At 45.1% G+C, this 12,695-nt stretch overlaps 2 protein-coding genes across 4 annotated transcripts in view; one reads left to right on the forward strand and one right to left on the reverse strand.

Annotated features, from left to right (window-relative positions):
- On the forward strand, positions 1–7,216 carry foxj2 (forkhead box J2). The gene is made up of 10 exons (XM_086039248.1): positions 1–127; positions 362–688; positions 2,081–2,155; positions 2,265–2,357; positions 2,503–2,628; positions 3,441–3,777; positions 4,659–4,799; positions 5,232–5,333; positions 5,416–5,751; positions 6,619–7,216. Exons 2-10 carry the CDS (start codon positions 371–373, stop codon positions 6,729–6,731), a joined length of 1,641 nt encoding a protein of 546 aa, XP_085895374.1. The 5' UTR covers positions 1–127; positions 362–370; the 3' UTR covers positions 6,732–7,216.
- Positions 6,937–12,695, reverse strand: part of epn1a (epsin 1a) — a 15,636-nt gene continuing 9,877 nt past the window's right edge. For 2 of the 3 annotated variants that reach the window (XM_086039245.1, XM_086039246.1), the window contains 4 exons: positions 11,698–11,995; positions 10,376–10,540; positions 9,964–10,206; positions 6,937–8,708 (listed from right to left, as the gene is read on the reverse strand). In XM_086039245.1, coding sequence (XP_085895371.1) covers positions 8,245–8,708; positions 9,964–10,206; positions 10,376–10,540; positions 11,698–11,995 — 1,170 coding nt within the window. In that variant the 3' untranslated portion in view covers positions 6,937–8,244. The remainder of the gene's footprint in view (positions 8,709–9,963; positions 10,207–10,375; positions 10,541–11,697; positions 11,996–12,695) is intronic. The other variant, XM_086039247.1, reaches the window with a different exon arrangement.

Consider the following 12,695-nt stretch of genomic DNA (forward strand, 5'->3'; position numbering starts at 1 on the left):
AAAAGGGAGGGGAAGAAAAAGGGAAGCTCACCCGATAGGTCTCGTTGTGTACAAAGTTTCGCAAAACTTTTTTTTTCCCGACTCGAGCCCAGGAGGGGATTACAATGCTGTGGGGGCAGATCTGAAGGTGAGGTGGTGGGAGTGGGTGGTCTTAGTGCTTTTGAAATTGTGCACCACTGCTGTGGTGACAGCATGAAATATTCACACTTTTTCAAGGCCTTGGCCCTCGGGTGGCCACAGGAAAGCAAGGCACTCGTATTCGTGTGTGTAAGGAAGCGTGTGCGAAGTCGAGGGTGATTGGATTATTTCTGCTGGAGTGAAAGTATACACTTGCAACTGTTTGCCGGTGATTCGTCCACAGACTGCCAACATGTCCTCCAACCTGGACTCGAGTCTCACCAGCATCGACTGGCTGCCGCAACTGGGAATCAGCAGCCTGCGTTCAGGTCGCGAACGAGGAGGAGAGAGGGAGAAGAGGAGGGACAGAGGAGGAGAGAGGGGGGACTTGTTGGCTTGCGTGCAGGACCCCTCCCTGAACAACCCCAAAGGCAAACCCCCCCACAGCTATGCCACCCTCATCGCCATGGCCATCACGGCCGCGCCGGAGAGGAAGCTGAGCCTGAATGATATCTACACCTGGATCAGTGACACATTCCCTTACTACAGTCGTACGGGCCGCGGGTGGAAGGTAGCCAGTCTCTAATTCTCATTTCGTTTTCTTTTTGGTACCACTTTTACAATTAAGGTGTCCTTATGAGTGTTTTATAAAGCGCTCCAGTTGCTACACTTTTATCAGATACTCAGAGGTGGCCACCCCGACATCTATAGGGAAAGATTTTGATGCCTGTGACTTTTCTGCTATTTTCACATCATTGATAGTTTGCCACAAGGCATTTATCATAACTAGGCATTTAAAGAATAAGGTTACAATTGATCTAAATGCAAATTGTTGAAGAACCTGTCCGCAGTGAAGAACACGTGATTCGTACACTCACGTAAGCAGATAACATGGTAGAGAAGTCATTGTTAATTACACCAACCCAAATACCCGTCAACCCCTGCAATTTGTCCTTACATGTTTGTATATAATCTTACACATTATTTTTGAATGGATTCTGTCTACAAGTTTTTTTTCTTTTTTAATATTCCATCCGCACAAATTACGCCGAAAGTGTCCAACTTGACAGGTGTGCATCCACAGTCAGGGTTTCATGAAATCAAATGCTCACATATACCAATTTTGCCCGACACATTCTTAGTACAAGCAGGAACAAACCTACTGTATGTAAAAAAAAGCAGCATTTAGAATTGTGGGGAATTAAGAGGTTTTTGTGTCATTCTGCTTTTTAGATGTGATCTGAATGAACGAACCATCAATCGGCTGTAGCTGAGAATTGATCACTCTGATTGGCTGTTAGCTAGCAAATCAGTGCAGGAGACACAAGTAGTCTATGAGACACAAAAGCAAAGAAAATGGCATTATCTAGTAAATTAATATCAGTAAAGCGTTGCTTTTTACTTAGACTTGAGTGTGTTGGGCAAAATTCTGCATACGTGTTCATTTTATTTCATGAAACCCAGACTGTGGATGGTAATATTAAAAAATGACAGGATCGCCACACCTTGAAAGTCGTGTAAGAAATTGACTTAAGCATGAAAGGAAGATTGATCTGACTTAATCCTTTTCTTAATACCAAAACTATCAATTATAGAAACCATCAATACCATATATATATATATATATATATATATATATATATATATATATACACACACACACACACACACACACACGTCAAGCTAGTTGATCTCGACTCCCGAGTTTTTCTCTGACCATCTATGGAAAATGGGCGGTCGTATTCTTAAGATGACAATTTACAAAACTGTGTAAATAGATTACTTCCAGTATTTGTAACTTCATTTATAAACCAAGAATAAGGATGTCCTTATAGAGAAGTGGTACCTTGGATTCATTTGAATAATATTTGCTTAGACTGCTCGCTCACACACACACACACACACAGAGTGCATTATTGTCTCTTGGCTGGTTTGCATCGTGACATAATGTTCCCCTGAACAGAACTCCATTCGGCACAATCTGTCCCTTAATAAATGCTTCAGGAAAGTTCCGCGTCCGCACAACGACCCTGGAAAGGTGAATAGTTGCAAACCTCATGACTGGATTTTACACAAGTTTGCCCAAACCAAATGTGTTGCTAAATGTTCACTGGAGTCTACAAAACGTCATGTTTTACCTTTTCCAGGGATCCTATTGGACAATGGACGGACCTGCGGTGTCCAATCAAGCCAGGGCGCCCAAACGCCCCTATCCAGACGAGGAACAGCAAAGTCTGGATGTGTGTCAATCATTCCAAATCAGTGTACAATAACGTGCATATTTGACTCAATTTGATAATTCTGTGACACATATCTCATGTGAGGTAGTTAGCCCGTCATCACGAATGCTTACTTGTACAAACTCTTGACATTTTCACTTTACAGCTCCCGCAAGAACCAGCAAGAGACCCCTCTCCTCGTCCAGCTTCCCACAAAGAAGGCGGCGTACCTATTGAAAAGTCCCAGCAGCAGCCCCTCCGGCCTGCCTCCCTCTCTCCTCCCCCATGCAAGGTAACAAACATCCTGAGCTTTCATTTAGTACCCGGGCCTTCATTGGGGATTTACCTGACGTAATCCTCCCACTATCATGTCACAATTACCGAAACTCGGGATTGCTAATATAGTTGGAGTTACAACAACCAGCACTGCTGATTCTTGGGCAGATTAGACTGACATGACAACCCTAAAATATAAATGGACAAAAACAAAATTTGAACATCCACATGTAGAGTAATCCTTTGTTTATCAGCCCCTTCTACACTACAGTATTTATGACTGGGAATGTCTGATCTGTTCATTGACGTGGAAATGAACATATGCGGCTGTACTATTGGCTAGCTATTCCCCGGCTTTAGCATTAGCCACCGTTGTGTCCAGTAACGGTGTCAGTTGAGGCTAGCGACAGTCGTGCTAAGAATGTGCTTCTGTTTTTGTTACTGTTTGCTGAACAAAGCAATTGAAAGAGTTAAACCACCTGTTATAGATTAATTACAGTTTGTTCTAACTAACGATAGTAGGCTAGATTCAATTAGCTAACGACGTTTGCTAGCGTCGTGCAGTTGAGTAACGCTACTGTCCAGTACTTTACAATAAAAAAAAAAAAAAGAAAAAGAGAACTGTGATCTAGCGACTATACTGTAGAAAGGAGAAACAATACAAAATGAAGAGAATCAACTGTTGGGAATCAATTAATACACTTAAATGGAACAAATATTAGGATTTTGGTTGTAAATGTAGATCAGTGTCTCTGGTGGTGTTGACAGCTTCTTCTTTTTTTGGTCCTTATTTCATTTATACTAATACATCATGTTGTGTCTTTGCAGCAACCCTACACACCGGCTCCCGCCACCCCCATCAATGCTCCCCCCAGACCCGGCCCCACTCCCCCTATCCCCCCTCTTTCGGCTGACAGTGCCTGTCCAACATTCCGTGCCCACTCAGGACCGGAATTTGCTCCCTCCTCCGCGTCTTCTTCTCAACCAAACGCCTCAGCTCTCACTTGTTCTTCTCCCTTTCCTTTACCTGTGACCACGCCCTCCTCAGCCGGGTCAGGACACCCCACGGCGGAGCCCCCGCTGCGATTCACCTTTGACGATATGAACTTACCCGACTCTTTTAAGTCTCTCTTTAAGAGTATGAGGGAGAGAGGAGGCTCACAAGGTAAGTACCCAAGAAAAACTGAAGAGGAAAAGAAAACTTAAAGCGGAAGTCAACCCCCCCAAAATGTTTTGCAACAATATCTTCTATGCGGCTTCACTGGTCTAAACATGGCATTCTGATTTGAATGAGTTAACCAGCAAAATCCACCTGTTTTTCACCATCTCAGGGGGCGGCCATTTTGTCACTTCTGTCAACTGAAAATGACATACAACACAAGACAAATATAATGACGTTCAAACATTTCCCATCCCCCAAAAAATCGTCATAAAATTGCTCACCTGTTTTCTGGGGTTTGGCGTTTGGCTCGTGGCGTTTGCAAGATGAGCCCATGGGCACTTTGATGTCATTTTCAGTTGACAGCAGGTGGCAGTACAGGACAAAATGGCAGCCCTCTGAGATGAATAGAAATGAGTGCAATTATTTGCTTCATGCTTATTTCACAATTGCGATTAATCGGAATGCTTTATAGACTAGCGGGGGCGCATAGAAGGTATTATTGTAAAGAACATTTTCGACTTGACTTAAATTTATTATACTTTTTTTTTATTAATCATCCGATTAATCGATTATCAGAATTTTATTTTGCCAAATATCGGGAGTGGCCTGAACAAATCCAAATCTGTTGGGTATTAACTATGCACCCAATGTTGTACATTTTGGAATTGGACACAGACAGATTTTTGGGTGTCATCAACATTTGCTACCAAAGTAAGCTTGAGTGCGCTGGTGTGTGTGTGTGTGTGTGTCAGATGGGATGAAGCATCACACGATGACTCAATGTTCCACACAATGAGAACTCCCACTCAGGTTACCAAATATGGTTCCTTTCCCGATAAAGGGACTGATCTGACCGACCTCTTTTTTTTTGTTTTTTTTAATAGCTGATACTGTGGCTACGGCGAGCAACGACATCACCCCGCTTCACACTCCGACTCTCCTGCCCATGTCTCCTCACCTTGCACCACCACCGCCACTCGCACCGCCTGCCCCACCGAGCGACGCAGCGCGCCTTTCACAGCAGAGTGAGTCTCCAAATATATCTGACATTGGGAGAGAGGTGGGCTACACATTGACACCTAAGGACAATTTAATGTCTTAAACCAGGGGGTCTTCAATCCTGTTCCCTGAGGGCCGCTGTCCTGTCTGTTTTCCAGCTCTCCCTGCTGCAACACACGTGATTCAAATGATCAGGATTCTTATCCATCTTCTGCAGACCTTGCTGATTATCTGATCATTTGAATCAGGTGTGTTGCCGCAGGGAGCGCTGGAAAACAGGCAGGAACAGGATTGAAGACCCCTGTCTTAAATGAACCTTCCATGCATACTCGCCCCCCGCTTCTCGCTCTTTATCTGCGTGCACTCATGGCCGACAACGAGGCGCTCTACAACAGCCATGTTAGTAGACCGAACTCACCCGACAAGGTCTTTAAAATGTTGTCTTGTGTTTTGTGTAGCGGTACCAGCCGACTGGTTCACAAGCACAGACTCTCTGAAGGAGAGCTTCCGCATCGCAAGCAACCTTGACTGGGCTAACATTGACCTCTCTGGTCACCCAGGTTAGACCGCACCAAAGGACCGATTCAGCCAACGAGGACAATAACACGCGACCTTTCAACTTTCCTTACTTTGTGTCGTCAGACTTGCTGGAGAGCATGCGTCAAGCGGAGCTGTGCGACTGGGCCCTTGACCCGGCACTTTTCACTTCCCTGTGCGACTCCCTCAACCGCTTCTTTGCCCAGAAAGGCATGCTGACCTCGGGGAGTCACTCCCCGCTGGCCCTGGGTGCGCACCACCCCTCGCAGCCGCCGACTTTCTCCTTCAGCACGCCGCCGCCGCCGCCGCCGCATCTCGCCGTCCACCCCTCGTCCTTCCACTACGGCCCCGCCAACGGTTCGCCGCTGCCCCGCAGGCCTCTACACACGCAGGGCCACAACCTTCAGCGAACCGCACACACGCAGCCTGCAAACGCAGCTGGTAAGACCTGGTTTAACGTCATCTTATGGAAATCCCAAGGTAGTCTTATCTACAAGTACTTAAAAGAACATCTACAGCGATAGCTTGACCTACAAGTGCCCCAACGTAGGAGTTTTAGGAGTAACAATTTGAGGTACAGTATATGCACTAGTATACATACATTTGTTTTGCAACAATAATTAACCATATTTTTCATTTCATATGTACCTGTTGTCAAAGTACACGCAAGCAAAGTACTGAATGAAGTCAGGGAATGGTTTCTTATCTTTGTGGCAACCTTCTCCCCCCCCCTTGACTATCGCCCCGTTAGATTTGGCCTCTTTGATACTGTAAAGTATATAAATAGCTTGAGCTAGGCCGTTGTGTCGCTGTGACATTTTTCCTGGCTCTGCATCTGTCCTGCCTGTTTTCCATCTCCGTCTTCCTGCTCCAACACACCTGATTCAAGTGATTAGGATGGTTATCCAGCTCCTGCAGACCTTGCTGATTATATCTGATCATTTGAATCGGATATTTTCTAGCCGGGAGAGAAGGAAACCAGGCAGGACAGCGGACCTCGAGGAACAGGATCGAAGAACCCTGCTCAATGTAGATAGAGTATATCGTTGCTGTCCTGTGAAAAACACTTATGTCTGATTTTGTTTTTTTAAAAAAAAAAATCACAATGCAATGTCTGTAATGTGGAAATGCCATTCACGTAAAAATAAGAAAATTTGAAAAAAAAAGTGTTTTTCACAGGACGATATGATAGCACAGTATGTCTTACTTTTTTTACACAAACAAATGTAGGTTTTAGTACTGCTCCCGGCCAATATTTTTATTCCCAAAATATACAACGCTCATGGTGAACGCGTTTGTGCGTCTCAGGTGGTGTACAGCCTCACGCTACGGCACCGCGGCCACGTCCACCTTTTAAGAGTCTCCACAGCAACAGTGAAGAGATCCAGGATGACTTTGACTGGGATTCTCTACTTGTCTAACGAGACATAAGCAACCAGACGACAAATGAACTGTCGATCCACACTATTCTTCCTCGCCGTTTTCTTCGGGAGCTTGTTTGAAATTGCGATTTCAATGTTAAATGTATAAATTTTAAGCCCGATCTTAAACTGCTTCTTGCCGCATGTGTTCTGCAGATAATCCTCGGGGTGTGGTTTTTGCGATAAGATTTAAAATGCAAATTGGTCAAGGAAAATAAAATATACATTTATTCTTGTCACATTATTGTACTCTGCAGCAGTAAAAATTGCAAATAGGATAGACATTAAAGTACAGCACAAGCATGAAACCAGCCATATCCCCCACATCCTGTTTGCTTTTTTGTTGTTAAATTTCATAGTTTGTTCTTTTTCATTTTACTTGTCAAATGTGAATGTTCACAGGCAACACCATACGATTACCCAGTATAAGATTTTTTTTTTCTTCTTGATAGAAAATGTGTAAATTAAAAGAACAGCATGGAGCATGTCAAGTCTCTGTTTGTGGTTTTTCGTCGTCATCTTTGCCACTCATTCATTTTATCAATGTTTATTCCCCAACAGCTCTGCGGTGCCAAACAAGGACAGCGTAGCTTTCGGGAGACGTACAAACGGGATTGAAATGTGGATTATCAAAAATGAAATCAGATTGGCAGTCAAATGTGCGACCTTCAATAATACCTCATTTGAAATTCCAACATTGCAGATTTGTCATACAGGTTAGTCTTTAAAAACAAAATGAATGGATGCAAAATTCCCCCGTTGAGTGGGTCACGGAAACAAGACAAAACACAAGAAAACGAAAAGGGCGACAGTGAAACACGTACACAGAAAGGCATTGGAAATATTTCAGACTCGCACAAATAAACGTTCGCCATCTCGCACCCTCATGTCGCTTTTCGCATACATCAGTCACAGATCAGTCAGGGCGCCGATTCAGCTTCCACAGCAATTAGGAAATAAGGAAAATAAGCATTTAATTTATTTATATATGGCATGATCACATTTGATTTTCCTTAATTGTTCCCAAAAAGTGGACAAAAGTACAATAAATTATGCTTAAATTAACTGAAATGATTTGACCACATTGTACCTGAAATGTTTGTTTTTTTTCTCCCCCCCAGTCCATGTGCAGTTTGTTAAAAATCATTCTTCACGTGCACCTTTCCACGCACAGGTCCAGTGTTTATCGAGGAAGAGGAGGCAGAGTTTCACCCTTTGCTTTCTTTGTCCTCGGAGGCCGCTTTTTCTCTCCCTGTGCGCAACTGTTAGACATGAGCTTCACATGGGACATAAAGACGACGAAATAAATAGATCTCTATTTCCCTCTGGACCCCCAAAATAACCCCACTTGAAATGAAGGTGGTGAAATGAGTCCTCAGTGAAATGCTTTTTGGACAGACACAAATCAGATTTTTTTTTTTTTTTTTTTTTAAATATAGCCGAGTGGACATTTGCGTGTGTTGAATAAAAAGGGAGCAGCAGGTTATGACAGTGGAGGAGAGTTGACATGTCCTCAGAGAAGAAAGGGATTGGTGCTGGCTCCCGTCGTTCCCGCGCCTCCCACCGCGCCACCCGCGCCCATTACTCCTCCCGCTCTGCCGGGCCCACCCAAAATCAGCTGAGGGGGCGCGACCCCCCCGGGGCCCAGCATACCGGAGCCGGGCGGCGCCATCGGGGAGAGCCCGCTGTAGGCCACGCCCATGGGGCCGGCCTGCATCATACCCAGGCCCATGCCCGGGGGCCCCATGCTCATCGGGCCTGGCATGCCCATTGCGGGGGGCGGCATGCCCAGCAAGGGGTTGGGAGGCACGGGGCTGGTGCGAAGGCCGCTCAGGCCCAGCGACGAGGGCTGAGGCGAGATGGAGGTCATGGCGGGCGCCACGCCGAAAGGGTTGGACGAGGCCGGGGTCGGCGAGACGCCGCGGCTGGAGATGGTGCTGCCCGGGGTCACGGCCATGCCGGGTGCTGGGGAGGAGCCTGAAGGCAAAAGGGGCCACATTGTGACGGACGTCTCACAAGAAATAGAGAGGTCCCTTGATGACACAAGTTGAATCTGTTCCGTGACCCCACCAGAACAAATCGATACAGAACCAGTGTGTAGAGCATATATGGAATATGGGAGGGGTAACGGGCAGTGGAATTCAACGCCCTACCTCAAGCCATATCTTTTGTATTACGTAAGGACCGACTGCGTACTCATCAACGGTATACTATTTATCATCTAAAAACGGATATACTGAAGACTTTAATTGATATATTTTGATTATCATAATTCAATTTTATTCGATTTTGCCTTATTCAAGGTGACTCAGCAGCAGTGGGGCCCTTTGCGCCCTCTCAAGCAGCTACTGCAAAACATCCGCAACTCAAATCAATGGAAATGCCATTAATCCGCCGCAATGTTTTTCACAAGAAAAATTGCACTCAACTTTATTGTAGTGTTTAAAAACACAGCAATCACGTGATATAGAATCGAACTAACTTTAAAGCGGAAGTCGAGCCAAACATATTTTTTTCAAGAATATGTTCCCAGCAGGCCCACTAGTTGAAACACGCCATTCTGATTAATTTTGCGTTTAGCAGCAAAATGCACTTCGTTTTTAGCCATCTGTGGGGGCGGCCATTTTGTCTTCTGTCGACTGAAAATGACATCACAACTGCTCACAACGACCAATCACGGCTGACCTGTTTTCTGAATCTGAGCCGTGATTGGTCGTTGTGAGCAGCTGTGATGTCATTTTCAGTCGACAGAAGACAAAATGGCCGCCCCCACAGGTGGCTAAAAATGAGCGGATTAACACTTGTGCCACAAGCGCAATATTAATCAGAATGCCCTGTTTCAACTGGTGGGCTTGCATAGAACATATTCTTGAAAAAAAAAATGTTTGCGTTGACTTTTGCCTTAAACATCAATAATCTAAACTTTTTTTTTTTTTTTTTTTTTTTACCCGATTGAAAGTTTGTCAACTATCTCCAGCAAGCTGCTTCTCCGCCAACCGTTTTAATCTTTTCATGGACATCTGCCCGCTGCTTAGGAGTTATTAAAGCCTTTGGCTGGCATTACAGGCTTTATTGACTCATTCCGTTTCAGTCCAGTACATATTGTGGAAGTGCTATATAGCTCATATTGCTTCGCCAAGTTGACAACATGCACACCTTTGCCAATGTAAAAGCATCAATTGAGGGCAGTGCAGAACCAAGTAATGACCGTAATTGATTTTTCCCAGCTCACCTGTGTTCTGGAGGAAGGGATTGTGCGCCGACGACGAGGAGATGGAAGGAGGCGGCGGCTGTTTGGGTTTGGGCTTGGACGACACCAGCGAGTCCAGATCAACCAGAGCTGCGTTGGGCCCCAGGAAAGACTCGGGGGTCTTGCGAACAGGTAGGGAAGAGCCGATGGAGGAGAGGTCAAAGGGTACGGGCGAGCCCGTGCTGTTGCAGCCCGTCGCAGAGGACCCTCGTCGCTCGGGGTCTCCTAAAAAAAACGAAGAGCGCGAAAGTTGACCGCGGGACACAAACAATCCAAACACGTGTACTTGAAGGGTTGAAATGTTGGGCGAACACAACTGTTACCGTGTCTGTGTTTCTGTGTGTAACTTAAGCATGTGCTCGTTCCTGCATGTGACTCATGGGTGTGAATGTACCTGTGCCGTTAGTGTGTTTGGCGGGGTCACTCCAGATGTCGGGGGTGATTGGGTCAGAGGCAGGGACAGGCACGTCCTTCGCCCAGGGGTCTACTGGCCCCCCTGAGGAGGAAGTGCTGGGTGGCACTGAGGGGCCCCAGGGGTCGACACTGGGGGGTGTCACGTCTACATGGGGGAAGGGAGGGGGGGGATGCAGGATGGGAAGGGGAGGGTTAACACATCACCTTACAGGTACAAATTAGGGCTGGGTGATTCATCCCTTAATTCAGGGAAAATAGTCACGATCATTTATTTTCTTGTTTTAACCAATGACAGCGTAATACATTTACAGCTGCTTTGAGGATTACATTCGCAATTGATCCTGATTTTGGGGTGGTCTTGTGTTGATGTGCAAAAGTGTATAACAGCAATATAAGGTATAAAACCACCATGAATGATGAAGTGTTTGGCAACTCAAGCAAGATGCCTTTTTTTTTTTTTTTTTACATTTCCTTAAAAGAAGTTATCTAGGAGATGTGACGATTCCACCCAACAGCAAAGACAAACAATTTATATTGAAAAAGGGGACATTTCTCCAAAAGGCAGCACTGCATTTTTCTTTATTATTTAAAAAAATATATATTTCTGTAGAAGTTAATGTACGTTAATGCCAAAAAAAAAAAAAAAAAAAAAAAAGAAAGGTTCAAGGCTTGCTTGGTATCAAAAGAAATAAAGCAAATCCCAGAAGAAGGAAAAAAAAAAACAGAACTGGGAGAAAAAAATAAAAAATCTGCCTACTCGGTTAAGTCGACCACAAACTTCGACCTGAGTAATCCATGTAATAACTAAAAAGATTAATTAGTGACAAGCTCTAAATGTCACTGTCAATTTCTTTTTTATCAGCAATGAGGAGAAAAAAAACAAACTAAAATCGGATTTTTGGTGAAAAAATTTTGGAGATTTTATTTTTAGGCCATAATCACCCAGCCCTAGTACAAATCCACAATGAGGAAGAAGCAGGAATCTGGTTTCCTAAACAGAGGCTTTCATCTGACACCCTAGTGGTCAGCCATTTTGTTTAATCTCATTTTTGAAGCGGTTGTGGCTTCGTACACAAAAACATGAGAGCACTCTGCTTGAGAACCAGTCAGTCAATCCTAAACAGAAAAAAGGATTCACATCCCGCTTTAGACACAGAAGGAGAATGAATTTAACGAGCATGCTTCCCTCCACATGAACCTGAAAGCATGCGAGTCAATGACAAGAAACGGGAGCGCGGTAACAACACGGGCGCTGTGCCGTTAGGACACAAATGGGCGGGGAAAGGTGTTTCCGTTGCCTACCTGCGCTCCCCCAAGGGTCTGCATTGTTAACTCTGTTGGACGTCTCTCCCCAGGGGTCCGGAGGAGGGGCTATAGTTGGCGGCGGCCCTCCGGCCCAGGGGTCGGAGCTGGTTGGGGAAGTGGGCGAGGTTACCCCCCATGGGTCTGTGGCGGTGGCGCCCCATGGGCCCGAAGTGGCGATGGGAAGGGTTGGCGGAGGGGACGGGCCGGCTGAGCCGACGGCGGGGTCGGTAGCGGCGGCGGCGGCGGCGGTAGGGGCCCCCCAGGGGTCCACGGCACTCAGCTCCATTAGAGCACTCTGTCGAGCACAGAACATTGAATATAATATTCATTACCTGTTATATTTGATCAACGTGAATATTAAAATGTCCCACTTTGCAGTTACGTTACATTTTGCAAAATGCAGACCAAGGCAGCCATTTATGCTACTCAAGCTCCAAACGGGAGTTCTTGTAGGCTGAAAAGCCACACATGGATGACAGTGCATGAGACAGTCCGCCCATTTTAAAATGAAGCCAAACATTAGTAGTCACGATGAATTGGTGAAACAATCACGTAACAAGTCCCTTTGAAAAATGGATTGCGCGAGCAATCACATAATCATACAAGCAGCGAGCGGAAAGTAGCTCAGTGTAATGAAGTAAACGTAGCATTTCTTAACAGATAAAGTAAAAGTGAAAAGTATGTTACATTAAAATGACCCCCATGTAAAATGTATCCAAAAAATGAATGTAACAGAGTCAATTTAACCCGACACAAATCCAACAAAATTGAACAAGGTGACTTGAAAAAAAACCTTCCTGTCACGAGCAAGAGGCTTTTGACATTTTATACACCGCTTTAAAAGCACATTTTGATGAATGGTATTTCCAATGTCTGTATTTTTCACTGCAGAAATTCTGATCTTGTATGCAGGGATTTTCCTGCCAGCCAACTACAGTACACGTTGCCGGCTTAAAAAAAAAAAAAAAAAAAAAAAAAAATGGCTGCGCCGCATC

Source organism: Filicampus tigris, chromosome 8 (assembly GCF_054856515.1).
Source record: "Filicampus tigris isolate MCC_2025a chromosome 8, RoL_Ftig_1.0, whole genome shotgun sequence".
NCBI lineage: Eukaryota > Metazoa > Chordata > Actinopteri > Syngnathiformes > Syngnathidae > Filicampus > Filicampus tigris.